General features: G+C 44.4%; 1 protein-coding gene across 2 annotated transcripts in view; it reads right to left on the bottom strand.

The window, feature by feature from the left end:
- Positions 1-534: 534 nt before the first annotated feature.
- The window catches only part of HEMK1 (HemK methyltransferase 1, mitochondrial release factors N(5)-glutamine), a 52,324-nt gene continuing 37,832 nt past the window's right edge, over positions 535-15,026 (bottom strand). Inside the window, exons 10-12 of one of the 2 annotated variants that reach the window (XR_014561170.1) lie at positions 9,639-9,752; positions 8,572-8,805; positions 535-2,030 (exon numbers count right to left, since the gene is read on the bottom strand). Coding sequence is in view for 1 of the 2 variants with exons in the window: in XM_083726643.1 (XP_083582769.1) it covers positions 8,751-8,805; positions 9,639-9,752 (169 nt within the window). In the remaining variant the exon portion in view is untranslated. Of the gene's footprint in view, positions 2,031-8,505; positions 8,806-9,638; positions 9,753-15,026 lie in introns of those variants that run through there. The other variant, XM_083726643.1, reaches the window with a different exon arrangement.

Raw genomic sequence — 15,026 nt, 5'->3', positions numbered from 1 at the left:
GGACAAATAGACTGAAAAATAGTTTCTATCCAAGAGCTGTGGCCTTCTTAAATGCAGTAACTCGATAGTGTGACCTGGGAGTTTGATGGGTGTGGGTGTGGCTGGAATGTGGTTTGTTTGGTTGTTGTTGTTGTGTTGCTTTTGTTGTTTTTAAGGGATGGCATCCAATTTCGTTGCACTTGTGCAATGTTGCACTTGTGTAATGACAATAAAGAATCTATCTATCTATCTATCTATCTCTCCCCACCCTCTCTGTGGCAGCTTGTAATGTGACGGCTGAAGCAAGGATTCCCCAAAACTAAAATTAGTGTGTAGTAACATCTCTAGACAACAGGCTGGTATCAGACAGTACCTTCTATGTAACAGTTGTGAATAATAAAGACTGATGCAATGCCTTAGAGACAGACACTGCAGGTAGGCTACCACCAGCAGCTATTAATTAACTGATGGTGATGGTGATGGTGATGATGATGATGATGATAATAATAATTTATTTATTTATTTATTTATTTATTTATTTATTTATTTATTTATACCCCACCCACCTGGCTGGGTTTCCCCAGCCACTCTGGGCAGCTCCAAACAGAATATTAAAAACACAATAAAACATCAAACATTATACATTAATTTTATATACTGCCTTTCATCCAAAGATCACAGGGCAGTTCATAACATAAAAAATGAAAGCAAAATGAAAGCATATACTAAAACAAGAAAAGTAATAAACCAATACCCCCCTCCAAAGCACACACATTTAAAAGTACATAGAATGTTAACTAGCCAAAGGCCCGGTTAAAGAGAAACATTTTCATCTGACACCTAAAGTTATATAATGAAGGTGCCAGGCGAGCCTCCCTGGGGAAAGCATTCCACAAATGGGAATCCACTGCAGAAAAGGCCCGTTCTCGTGCTGCCACTCTGGACCTCACGTGGAGGAGGCACACGAAGAAGGGCCTCAGATAGTGATCACTGGCTCTGGGTTGGTCCATATGGGGAGAATTGTAGGTAATTGCATCCTTTCAGTGTACACAAAGCCAGTAAAGGACGCAGGTGGTGCTGTCGTCTAAACTGCTGAGCTTCTTGGGCTTGCTGATCGGAAGGTCAGTGGTTCAAATACGCGTGATGGCGTGAGCTCCCATTGCTCTGTCCCAGCTCCTGCCAACCTAGCAGTTCGAAAGCATACCAGTGCAAGTAGATAAATAGGTACCACTGCGGTGGGAAGGTAAATGGCGTTTCCATGCGCTCTGGCACTCGTCACGGTCCTCCATGCACCAGTAGCGGTTTAGTCATGCTGGCCACATGACCTGGAAAACTTTCTGTGGACAAACGCCGGCTCCCTCAGCCTGAAAGCGAGATGAGCGCTGTATATGATAGCTGGCAGGGCAGACATGGATTCAAATCCTTAGTTGACCATAAAACCCACTGGATATTATCTGGTCACTCCCCAACTCTTAACCTAACTTACTTCACAGGATTGCTGCAAGAATGAAATTCCCCTAAGGAAGGAGAAGAGAGCGATTTAAGGTAGAAATATAATTTTTGTAGCCGGTGATGTATTTTATCGTGTGCAGCATAAAAAAAAGCTAAAAGGCCCCTAAAGCCTGTGACACGACTGACAAGGTTTGTTGGTGCTTGTATTCCAACTGCAATGCGTGCCTTGTTTGTGTTTGTTTATATGACGCATATAAGCAGGAGGTACCTAGGTTTTTGAGCGTCTCAGAAGCCAAACGTTTCAGTTTTCAAACACCGAAAACCTGGAAGTAATTGCTTCCGTTTTCGAACGTGCCTCAGAAATCGAATGGCTTCTGCTGCGTGTTTTTCAGTTTTTCCAATTGAACTTGCAACCAGCCCTTTGTGCCTTGGTTTTCGAACAATTCAGAAGTCAAACGGTCTTCTGGAATGGATTACGTTCGAGAACAGAGGTACCACTACATCGGAAAAGGATGTAGACATTCTCAGTAATGTGTGTAGACATTCTCAGTATTGTGAGATGCAATGACTTGCATTTTCCTGCTGTGGTCTTCTCACTGCTGTCAAGAGAGAGAGAGAAAATGCTTTAAAAAGTTGTGGCAAGAGGGCCACTCTAAATTCCCCTTTTGGTTTTATCTTAATGTCAAAAACAACACTGGAAGCCAACACAGGCTAAGAATATTTTGCTAAAGGTTGTGTTTTTAGCACTGGCAGGAACAAAATCTGAACAGCTGACAATGATTCATGCAGTAATTGTTAAAACTACATGTGGTTGTGTGGAGGGTTTCAGAATAAGTTTGAATCACAATTGCTCTTAGGGCAATGGAAAAGTATTTGGTCCAAATAACAGGAGAAACCAGTCTGTCCTGGACAACTTTTTGTTATGGAGCAGCAAACAATAATTTTTGTTAAAAACAGTTACCCATAGTTTACCTTTCATCAGGCCTACTTACCCATCACATGTAGCCTAAGGTAGGTAGTGAGAGTCATAACCCAACTCCCTCCTCTAAAAAAGGATAATCTAATACAAATCAGTCAACAGTTTAGTGCACCATGATAAACTATCAACCTCAATTAAAAAACTCCAAACTGAAGTCAAGGTATTTGCTGAAGCACATCCATTCACTTCTTTGGAGGAAGCGTCAATTTCACTTCTGGGAAAGAAACTTGCCTCACATAGAAATATTTCTTGGAAAATAAAACACAGATGTCTAGTTTGCTCCCCCCCCCCCTTGGAAAAACAAACAAACAGCAGACGATCTTATGATTCACTACTTATGGCCCATTATCGCAATCACCTCAGCACTGTATGGAAAGAAAGTCTGCCCAGAAGGACTGCAGCAATTCACAGCCTATGGAAGATAGCTAAGCCCACTTGCAGGTCTGCTCATACTTAACCAGCTTTCATACATTGAACCGTGTGGAACAGGTTGCCTCTCAACTACTTTAGCATATGGCAGCTAGATGAAAAAGCTTGCCCATGCTGGCTGCCAATCCATGCCAAGCAGATGATGCATACAGGCTTCAGATTTGGCACATTTATCTTTGGAGTGGCAGAAAAAAAAGCTGAATCCTGTGCATGGTGATATGTGCCCACAACTCGGTCTTTCCCCTTATCACCAACCATGTGGTGAGGTGGCAAGGAGAAGAGGTCCTTATTCAACATGTGCAGTTCATGTTGGCTACTATTACTGATCTCGTTTGTTACACTGGCCATCTTCCAAGGAGCTCAAGGGAAAAGGCCCAGTATTATTCCCCTTTCACTCTCAGCAATTATGCGAGGTAGGTCAAGGTGACAAGCTGAAGGAGGATTTTATTGGCTGAAGGAGGATTTGACTCTCTGGTCCAACCAAATGCTCTATCCACTCCACCAAATTGGTTGGCTATGTCTATCTGTGCCTGAAAGCTGTGCTCCCAAGACGACTTCACATATACAGAGATTTAAGACTTTTCTCTTACTCAGCCTGCAAACAGAGTTTAGTGATCTGTGTTGTGAGTCTCCACCATTTTGGGGGGAGATGGAAGGTAATGGCAAAGGCAATCACAAACATTGCATGGGCTTCAATCAGGTTGTGGTTTCAGTGTGGTGTAGTGGTTAAGAGCGGTAGTCTCGTAATCTGGGGAACCAGGTTCGCGCTCCGCTCCTCCACATGCAGTTGCTGGGTGACCTTGGGCTAGTCACACTTCTTTAAAGTCTCTCAGCCCCACTCACCTCACAGAGTGTTTGTTGTGGGGGAGGAAGGGAAAGGAGAATGTTAGCCGCTTTGAGACTCCTTAAAGGGAGTGAAAGGCGGGATATCAAATCCAAACTCTTCTTCTTACCATACCATAACATCCTTCTGGACCGTCTTGAGGGGCTGGGAGCTGGGGGCACTGTCCTACAGTGGTTCCGCTCCTTCCTCCTGGGCCGTGTTCAGAAAGTGGTGGTGGGGGATGAGTGTTCAGACCCCTGGGCTCTCACTTGTGGGGTGCCTCAGGGTTCTGTCCTCTCCCCCATGCTTTTCAACATCTACATGCAGCCGCTGGGAGAGATCATCAGGAGGTTTGGGCTGGGTGTTCATCAGTATGCAGATGATACCCAGCTCTACCTCTCTTTTAAATCAGAACCAGTGAGGGCAGTGAAGGTCCTGTGTGAGTGTCTGGAGGCGGTTGGAGGATGGATGGCGGCTAACAGATTGAGGTTGAATCCTGACAAGACAGAAGTACTGTTTCTGGGGGACAGGAGGCGGGCAGGTGTGGAGGATTCCCTGGTCCTGAATGGGGTAACTGTGCCCCTGAAGGACCAGGTGCGCAGCCTGGGAGTCATTTTGGACTCACAGCTGTCCATGGAGGCACAGGTCAAATCTGTGTCCAGGGCAGCTGTTTACCAGCTCCACCTGGTACGCAGGCTAAGACCCTACCTCCCCGCGGACTGTCTCGCCAGAGTGGTGCATGCTCTGGTTATCTCCCGCTTGGATTACTGCAATGCACTCTACATGGGGCTACCTTTGAAGGTGACTCGGAAACTACAACTAATCCAGAATGCGGCAGCTAGACTGGTGACTGGGAGCGGCCGCCGAGACCATATAACACCGGTCTTGAAAGACCTACATTGGCTCCCAGTATGTTTCCGAGCACAATTCAAAGTGTTGGTGCTGACCTTTAAAGCCCTAAACGGCCTCGGTCCAGTATACCTGAAGGAGCGTCTCCACCCCCATCATTCTGCCCGGACGCTGAGGTCCAGCACCGAGGGCTTTCTGGCGGTTCCCTCATTGCGAGAAGCAAAGCTACAGGGAACCAGGCAGAGGGCCTTCTCGGTAGTGGCGCCCACCCTGTGGAACACCCTTCTAGCAGATGTCAAAGCGATAAACAACTACCTGACATTCAGAAGACATCTGAAGGCAGCCCTCAGTTCAGGGAAGTTTTTAACGTGTGATATTTTATTGTATTTTTGGTTTTTATGGAAGCCGCCCAGAGTGGCTGGGGAGGCCCAGCCAGATGGGCGGGGTATAAATAAATTATTATTATTATTATTATTATTATTATTATTATTATTATTATTATATTCTTCTTGTTCTTCTATTTCTAGTTTCATTTCATTTCAGAATGGATGGCTCTGTAACAGATCACAGAGCAGCCCTGTCTCCACATCAGGGTCTTCCTGGAGAGGATCACCATGGGCCTGTAGTTGGAATTGCTTCGCCACCTCCTGGTACTCTGGCAAAGCCCATGTTATTTCCAGACACTTTTCCAGGAAAGCTGAAATTGTCAGATGCAGTGCGTTGTCCCCAAAGAAACCTAACCACCAGCAGCCTCGGGGGGAAAAACAAAACCCAGCCCTCTGCAAATTTCATTTAAGGAAAACACTCCCACCACCTCCTTGCTGAGGCTCCAAGGAATTGAAAACATGTGCCAACTGACTAGGAATGGGTTCTATTAAATTATGATACAATTATGTAAAATGAGGAAAGCAGTAATATTACCTGCCCGCAGCTTTATGAAGCAATTAGAAACTCTCTAGTGAACTGGTTGTCAAATTGCAGACTTTCCATGGTGGAACCTCCCCTCTTGGGAGAAGTCTTTGGCCTGGGGTGTCACTGGCCCCTTGGAGCCTGCCACGTTAATATGTTCTCAGAGGCTTCTGAGATGAAGTGTTTTGCTAAATAGCAACACCCTAGTGGTCCCGGGCCCTAAGGAAGTTAGATTGGCATCAACCAGAGCCAGGGCCTTTTCAACTCTGGCTCCGGCCTGGTGGAACGCTCTGCCTCATGAGACCAGGGCCCTGCAGGATCTGATTTCTTTCCGCAGGGCCTGTAAGACAGAGGTGTTCCGCCTGGCCTTTGGCTTGGAGCCAGTTTGATTCCCTCCCTCCCCCCTCTCTTTTTCCCCCTTCTTTTCCTTCTCCTCCTGCGATGAGGCTACATTTTAATATTTTAATGTTCCATTATTTTAAGTGTTGTGTTTTATTTTTGTTTTTAAGTTTGTAATCATTCATCTTGTTTTTATTATTGCTTGTAAGCCGCTCTGAGCCCGGCCTTGGCTGGGGAGGGCGGGGTATAAATAAAAAATTATTATTATTATTATTATAAACGTGTATTAGATGCTGTGGCACACACTGTGCCGAAGAAGGCATGCTTCCTGTACCAGGACACTTTGGCAAAGAAACTCATGCAAAAGAAAATGGCAATTTTCTCCCCTCATGTCCTAAAGAGGAGGTCAGCACATGCCATGTGAACTTAAAGATCATTGGCTCAAATACTGTAACACAAACTTTTATAAAAGGAGACAAAATGGGAAGGTAAGTATAGGCATATAGCCGCATGGACCAGTTGGACTTGGGTTCAATTTCCCTCTTAGCCATGAGCTTGCTGGACAGCCTTAGGCCAGTTTCTTCTGCATTGTGCCCAACTGTAAATTAGGACTAAATGGTCATCGACCTCTGAAGACTGTTGCCAGGAAAGAATAAGATTAATAATTGCAATTCAGGTTGCTTTCTCAAAATGCTTAAGAAGTTAGGAACACTGATATAATGCTGGGATAGCTCAGCCCAGTACAGCAGCAGACTCTTAATTGCAGCATTGTGTATTCAAGCCCTGCGTTGGTCAAATAATTCCTGCATTGCAGGGGGTTGGACTAGATGACCCTCATGGTCCCTTCCAACTGTACAATCCTATGCTGAGTCAGTCCAGCTGAGTACCATTTTGCACAATGTAGCCTAAAAGGCACACTGAAAAATACAGCTGTAACATGTTTAATGACTACACCAGAGTGTGAAACTATAAAGCTGATGGACAGAATAGTTAGCATACCTCTCAACAATCCTACAGGAGCATGTCATGTTTAGTGTGTGTTCCCTAGTTGTGTGGCCTGAAAATCCTCTCTAAGAAACCTGAACAAGTGTACATATATATATCTCAGGGTTACAGCTAATAAGGGCCTGTCCTCAAGAATATTCATTGAAATGTTGCCTCTTAGTCCACTTCAGTCATTCTAATTGTGTGAATAAGATAGGTAAGGCGGCAGGATCTACCTGCTCTTTCAAAGAGCTTATAAGATGAGTGGAAAGGAATTTCTGTCTGTGCTCAGAGGCTGCAAAAAGACTCATACAAAAGACCCCATACAAAAAATGTAGGGAAACAGTAGAGTTCTTGCTTGTATACACATGGAAGCAACAGGTATCCTCTCCCTTACCAAACTTTAGCCCACAGTAGCATAAGAGGCACTTAACCAGTCACATGACCTTTAAAATGCACACTGGAGGGCAGTTTTTATGGATGCAAGGATGTAACCAGCATTTACTAAATCCAGAATAACTAGGATCTTATGACTGCCCTCCTTTAAGTTTCTGTCCAGATGTTTAGTCAAACCAGAGTAGACTGCAAAACCTAACTTTTGAGTAGAAGCCACAGGACATTTTTTTCTTTGTCCCATTTGTGCCTTCTGTTCGTATTCTATTCCTGTTCGTATTCGAAATCCTCTAGCTGGTTCCATTTAGGGAAGAAGCTCGACTATTGATACATGCACTTTTGTCCTTTCCTTCAGCAAATTCATCTCCTGTTTCTCCAGACATTCCTCCTGGATGAGTAATTTTCCCCTACCAAAACCCTGGATAAACAAGTCTGGACTTGGATCTGAACTACAGGCAGAGGTCTAAATTTGGTTCAAATTCACTGAGGTCAAAATCTCGTAAGTTAACATGCCAGCTCATTCTGGGCTGGGTCAGACATTTTGCTGCAAACCCAAATGTTCTGCCCCGGTGTCTGCTGCCACATTCCAGTGGAACCTGGGGGCAAGCACACTTCTTGCATCACACACAGCATAATGTTTGCCTGCCAAGTAACTGCTTTGGTTGTCTTGCCTTGCATGGTTGGGCTTGCCCTGTACATATATATTTCTGGTAGACTCCAGATTAAAAGATCAAGAGGAACAGGAGCAAGTTTTCACCCAGTCTTCATAAGCAACCTGTGTGCTTCACTCCCCAAAGATGCAGTGATGGGCAACCAACCTGGATGTCTTAAAATGAGATTTCCACAAATTCATGGAGGATAAGGAGGTTAGAAGGGTATGTTCTGCATCTGCTGTTGCAGGTAGTATGCCTCTGCACACTAGTTGCTGGGAATTCCAAGTGGGGAGAGTCCTGTTTCACTCACGCCCTGCTTGCGAGTTTCTCATAGGCTGGCCACCTTGAGAACAGGGGACTGGACTAGATGGGCCTTTGACTTGGCCCAGCAAGGTTCTTCTTACATTCATTGGAAGGTTCAATCAATTTAAGGTCTTCACATATGAAAACTTGCCCCCTTGACTTTTGTTAATGCAAAGTTGAACTCTCTATCATATTTTACCAATATAAATTTCTATTTGTTTTTGTGAGGCTTATGCAAGCACAGTGTGGGCTTTACTTCCAATGATCTGCTTAATCATATTTGGAAAGTGGAACTATTCCACTTGTTGAAAACCAATTGCTGGCAAAAATCATGGCAGAAAGAAAGAGAGAGAAAATGCATCTAGGTTGGATGCAGAGCACACACCTCTCATGTGAGAACAGCAACAACCGTGTGAAAGTTTGACAGTTTAAAACTTTATTTACATAACATCTATCACACAACAGGGCCTGCTGATCACCTGAATGAAGTGTCCACCAGCATGGAGTGTTCTTACTGGCTGTTTGAGAATATAGCGTCATAGTTCACTGCTACAGGTTCCAAACTCCCATCCCTATTGCAGCACTGAGGTCTAACAGAAGGATTCTTTTCTGTATTGACTAACACTAAAGGCAGCTGTGCTGGGATGACAGAACTCATTCAGTATCTTCTGTTGTTTTCTCCCCCATGTTTCTGGATATGCAGGAACCTTGGCCTATATAGGAAGACAACAAAACACAGCATTGACCCCCATGGAGAGACCACAAGGGCTACAATGAAGAAGAAAATATCTCATGGGAAAACCTATTTTCCCATGAATCCACTTCATCAGATACAGGAAGTGTTTAAAGCACATTCATGATATGCCTGAGTTATTTTGGCGGAGAGCTGGAGGTGACAAGTGGTGTTCACCTTCAGTTACTTAGGCATGATGCCCAAAATGCATTAGGACAGAAAGAGAATAGAGTTTTTTCATGTGATTAATGGATTTCAAAACTGCTATTTCTTTTCTGAAGGCCGTCCTGCCATGGCATGCATGCCATGGAAGGAGAAAAACATGTGGCTCAAACTTTTGCAGCAGAATACGCATCAGCTGGAGCAGGGGTCAGCAACCTTTTTCAGCCGTGGGCCGGTCCACTGTCCCTCAGACCATGTGGTGGGCCAGACTATATTTTTTTGAGGGAGAACAAATTCCTATGCCCCACAAATATCCCAGAGATGCATTTTAAATAAAAGGACACATTCTACTCATGTAAAAACACCAGGCAGGCCCCACAAATAACCCAGAGATGCATTTTAAATGAAAGGACACATTTTACTCATGTAAAAACACGCTGATTCCCGGACCGTCCGCTGGCCGGATTGAGAGGGCAATTGGGCCGCATCCAGACCCCGGGTCTTAGGTTGCCTACCCCTGAGCTGGAGCATATTTCCACTGAGACTCACAGCATTCCAAGCAGGGGGCAACACTTGCCAGTGCTCATTACGCTTCTGTGAAACTACTCTAGTAGACAGTAGAACAAGAATGAATGCAAAACAGGCTCTTACTTTCCACAAAAGTCCTTATGGGTGGCAGACACAAAGAGAAGCAAGTCGGGGTGACTGCACAGCCAGTTCTCCACCATCTCTGGATGCCTGGGGTCAACTTCTAGGAACACACTCCTGAAAGCAGAGAAGCAAGAGAATGAGCCAACATGATCAAAAATTCCTAATAGACAGGGCACTTCACATGATCAAATTGGCATGTTGAGAATGTGGGTTTAGTGGATCTGCACAGCGTTTTAAGCACACACTGAAGTGATTTGTGCAATTGCTCAAATACACTGAGCTTCCAAATGTTTTTGGCAGATTTGAGGCTTCAAGTTGAGCATGGATTAAATTAAGAGCTGGGTGAATCGTGATGCAATCACATGCCCAGTTCAATTAGGTCATGATAGTTGGGAGCCTCAAGCTACCATACGGTGGTTTATGAGGCAGGCTCCTCATCTGAATACTCACTTCTTCTTTCTGCATGCCTGTTCCTAACCTGACAGCATATAATTCAATAGTGATTGAGAAAGAACGCTATGACTTCTTTAAACTGAAGCAATCAATGGTGTTGAAGGAATGGTGGTGCAAGCAGTATCAGATGGATTCTTTTGGTGGAGCAGGGGGTAAAAACCTGTTACTTGGGACCAGAAAATAGAATTCTATGAACCTAAGAACTGCTGGTGCTGAATCTGACCAATGGTATATTAAGTTCAACACACCATCTCCAAACAGGGGCCAAGATCAAGCAAAGCAAGATTGAGAAAGACACTGTCTGCTTTTGCCCTAAGCACTTAAAACTATATTCAGCAGCTATGGCTGATATTCAGTACTTTTGGGTGGGTGTGTAACACTCCGTGCTAGCCTGAAGCACATTCTTTTTTCCACACAAAAAAGCACTGCCGATAGCCATTGGTGGACCTGCCTGACCTCCCCCAAGTTGGAGGCTATCAGAATCTCTGGTTGCAATTAATCCTCTACGGCAGGCACGTCCAACCTCAAGTTGCCTGCAATCTACCAACAAGTATCAAAAACTGGCAGTGATCTACCACCCTCCGTAGTCATTTCAGTTTATTAAATAAATAAATTAATTAACAAATAAATAAACTTTATTTCACAGATACAGTAGTTATGTTTGGATATCATTATGACAGATCCAAATAGTTACTAGATGGAAAAGTAACTAAACAAGTGAGAAAAGTCAAACTATATTTTTATATTAGTTCACATGGATCTAAGGAGTCAGCTTCTCTCTCTCTCTCTCTCTCTCTCTCTCTCTCTCTCCTGTCAAAGGGAGTCTTGCAGCTGATGGGGATACCAATAGTGCCTTGTGCCTCCCTCTGCCTCCACTCGCCCTCGTGCTGCTCAGTGTTGCATCGTTGTGGAGACTGGCAGTGGCAGCAGCTGCTGCTGCATCTGAGGTTGCAGAGAAAGGCCCCACGACTGACCAGAGACAACCCAGCAGTCGACCGCGGGCTCGCGATTGACATGTTGTACATGGCTGCTCTACGGTATGCATATTGTGAAAAAGTATTTTCTTTCATCAGTCCTGAGCCTACTGCCACTCATTGTCATGGAATCATCTGAGTTCTAGTATTATGAAAGAATCCTGGGGGCATCATTCATACATGCCTAACAATCATAATCCCCTCCTTATCTGCCAAATCAGTTATTTGTTCATGCTGAGCATTAAGCATTAATCTGTCCTTGAGTGCAACAAGGGCTAGAACACACAGTATTTTATCTGTGTATTATTGCATTTAATGCGTCCTTCTGCTGTTGTTAATTAGCAGTTGTGGTTGGGAAGGCATTCAGGATTGGGACCGCAGTGGAATGGAAGAGGGTTTTTTGTTTTTAAGAAACAAACAAACCAGGAGAGAATTTCTCCAAGAAAAAACAAGCGCTTCGGGGAAATAATAGGATTTTCCTCAGGACAGTGAAAGGACAAAGCACTACAAACCTTTCCTCTTGTGCCAAGGGTCCAGATTCGCATTCCACCTCTGCTGTGGTTGCTGTTTAACAAGAACTAACCCAGATACATGAAATGCAGGGCTGAAGTTAACATATCATGTAGTTTGGTTCCCAGAGGACATTTTCTATTCAGAGATTCAGGATTCCACACCTGTCACCAGAACTAATTATTTTCTGCTACTGGACTAGGAATCTTACAATCTAAGTTTCTAGTGCACCCTGATAGACATCTTAATGACTATACACAAACCCATCCCTAATGATTCTCAGCTTGAACACAGCCAATGGCAGTTTTGCAGGCTAAATAATAAACTGATGGAGAATGAGCCAAGCCTAGGTAGTGAGTTCTTTCAGAGCTTTCCCACACGGAACATTCCCTCTGATCAACCAGGCCCAGTTACACACACAAAATGGGCATGTGTGACCTTCAAAATGTTTTTCCTTCAATTCCTCCTCCACCTTTTTTGAGGGGGGAGTTAATAAATAACTAAAATAAAGCAAAAACTCCACAGATTCTAGGAAACACTGGTTATGCTTTGAGGTTAACAATGAAAAATAATATTATAAACCCTGGAGTATGAGATGGCAAGATTTGCGCTCCAACTTTGCAGGAGGGATTTCAAGTTGCTTTTCTTTGGCTGTTAAATCATGTGCCTTTTAAAAACCCACAAGAATGTAGCAGTATTCGTGCTACCAGTTTTCACTTTCTCATGCTCTGGGAAAAACACTGCCATCCCAGCTCTCTCCCTCCCCATCCCAAGAAACTGCTTGAAAATATTTAGCCACCTTCCAATTATTCATCTAAGCTTAACAAACTTTGTTTATTATTAAACAAAATAAAAATACTAAGTTCTAAAAGACTTTAAACACTTTTCTCTCTTTTTGGTTAGTGCTTTATTGAAGTCTGCTGGTTGAAGAATTCTCTATGCCCAGAGATGATCAACTTCTTCAATACAGTCACTGCCACCATTACATCACTGCTAACCCTCCCTTCGGTTAAAGTAAAAGGTAAAGGGACCCCTGACCATTAGATCCAGTCGTGACCGACTCTGGGGTTGCGGCGCTCATCTCGCTTTACTGGCCGAGGGAGCCGGCGTACAGCTTCCGGGTCATGTGGCCAGCATGACTAAGCTGCTTCTGGCAAACCAGAGCAGCACACGGAAACGCCGTTTACCTTCCTGCCGGAGTGGTACCTATTTATCTACTTGCATTTTGACGTGCCTTCGAATTGCTAGGTTGGCAGAAGCAGGGACCAAGCAATGGGAGCTCACCCCGTCGCGGGGATTTGAACTGCTGACCTTCTGATAGGCAAGTTAACCCACAGCGCCACCCGCATCCCTTCGGTTAGAGTACTCTGAGCCAATAAAGCAGCCTTTCCCTTAAGCTCGGACAGGGACAGCAGGGAAGGAGGTGCCAGAACAAAGTTGACTTTGATCAGGACAATGTAGTACCCAGTTTCTCCAAAGTACAGTATATTCATCAGGAACAGCAAACACATATTAGACACAGCATGCAAAAATTAAATTAATTTAAAATGCATAAAATAAAATGAAAACCCTTCCTAACACAATAATAAAGTGTTTGTTACATGACAATCCAATGAGACCTAGTTACTGTAATAGTGATGAGAAGGACGGTAGCTCAGAGCAACTGCTTTGCATTCAGATGACTCCAGCTTCAATCCCCAGAATTGACAATTTCGGCTGAAACCCCAGAGAACTTTTGCCAGTCAGTGTAGAAAACACTGAGCTAGACAGATCAGCTGTATGACTCAGCATAAGGCAGCTTTCTATGTATGTTCCTATTGTGTAAAATTGGTATTTAAATAGTTCCCAACTTCTTGTTTCAGTGCTATGTGGTCAAGGATTATTTCCCCCTTTTTTGCTTTTGTACTGAGTTTTCCTCTCTCGGCACCATTCTTCATCTAGTGCTGGGACTGGAATGCCAAGACATGGCCCAGCTCAGAAGGGACATGACTCTCAGGAACCCTGCACTGAGAAGCACAGCCTAGGTGCTGTGCACCTGGGAGCTGCATGAGATTTCTAAGCTACCCCTCCACTTTCCAGCACTGAAGGGCAAGATAGCACAGGGAAGTGATGCAGAGGCCTCTGGGGTATTACTTCCTATAGTGCTGCGAAGGCAAAGGGCTGGCTGGCTGAGAAATGCTTCCTCGCCCACCACTGCTGGTCCACGTGGAAATGCCTGACGACACTTTTGACCTGTAAGGTGCCAGGAGTTAAGTAAAGGAAGATTGGACCCTGCCACTAAGGGCTTTAGGCTGGTTAAGGGGGCACACACAGTTTCCCTCTCCCAGTAGGAAAACAGCCAGGGGAGCTGCCACTGCTGCCCACCTCCCAGCATTTGTCTGAGCCAAGTGCGTCACACTTACATAATGGTAGGGACAGCCCTGGCATTGCTGCTGTTTACTGCAGATCAGATCTCTACATGTATTGTTCAATTCGCTTCCACTGGTGGCTGTTCCACTAACCATCCTTTGTACAGTGGTACCTCAGGTTAAGAACTTAACTCGTTCTGGAGGTCTGTTCTTAACCTGAAACTGTTCTTAACCTGAGGTGCCACTTTAGCTAATGGGGCCTCCTGCTGCCGCCGCGCGATTTATGTTCTCATCCTGAAGCAAAGTTCTTAACCCGAGGTACTATTTCTGGGTTAGCGGAGCCTGTAACCTGAAGCGTCTGCACCTGAAGCGTCTGTAACCCGAGGTACCACTGAGAGAGCACAGAGCTGACTGCTATACCCCAATTCTCCCTGATCTGGTACACTAAAAGTAACTGGAGGCACTGAGAGAAATCTCAGCCTCCAGAGAGGTGTCCAAGTTTTCCACAACCACTACCCAGAAATATTATCTGACATTTTCAATTATTTGTGATTTGTGGGGTTTTCTTCAAGTGTTTTGAAATCCACTGAAACATCGTAGTTGCGAAAGGAAGCTGTGGGTTGTTTCCTAGGATTGAGTTCAAACTGGACTTGTAATAATCTGGCTAATGAAGCAAACATTAAAGAGATCTTTCTCACACTTGTTTATTACACGTACTGTGGTTTCTCTCCTCCCAATCTATCTTAATGGAGATCTTGGCCAGCAAAGCTACGTTTTCTGGTTGATGGGTGTGTTCTTAAAACTACAGAGCCACAAATTGGAACATCTCAGCCACAGCAGGGTATTTTGAGATGCAGCTGCCTGCTGGCCTTTAAGTTCCCAAATGAACTTCCCCAAATCATCACAATATAATATCTTAGGATCACTTCCCAAGTGCCACCTAATATAACTTCTTCAGCTCCAGTGATTCCTTCAACTATTTTTTAAATTATCTTTTTGTAACTCCTTCTCTCTCTCTCCATACCAGCTCAGGCACCAAATAATAGATATAAGGTGCCGATATCTTTATGGTTTGTTGAAAATAACCAACGAATTAATGACAT

The sequence above is a fragment of the Podarcis gaigeae genome, assembly GCF_964106915.1.
Source record: "Podarcis gaigeae genome assembly, chromosome: 2".
Classification (NCBI taxonomy): domain Eukaryota; kingdom Metazoa; phylum Chordata; class Lepidosauria; order Squamata; family Lacertidae; genus Podarcis; species Podarcis gaigeae.
This window is presented reverse-complemented; position numbering and strand designations above follow the sequence as displayed.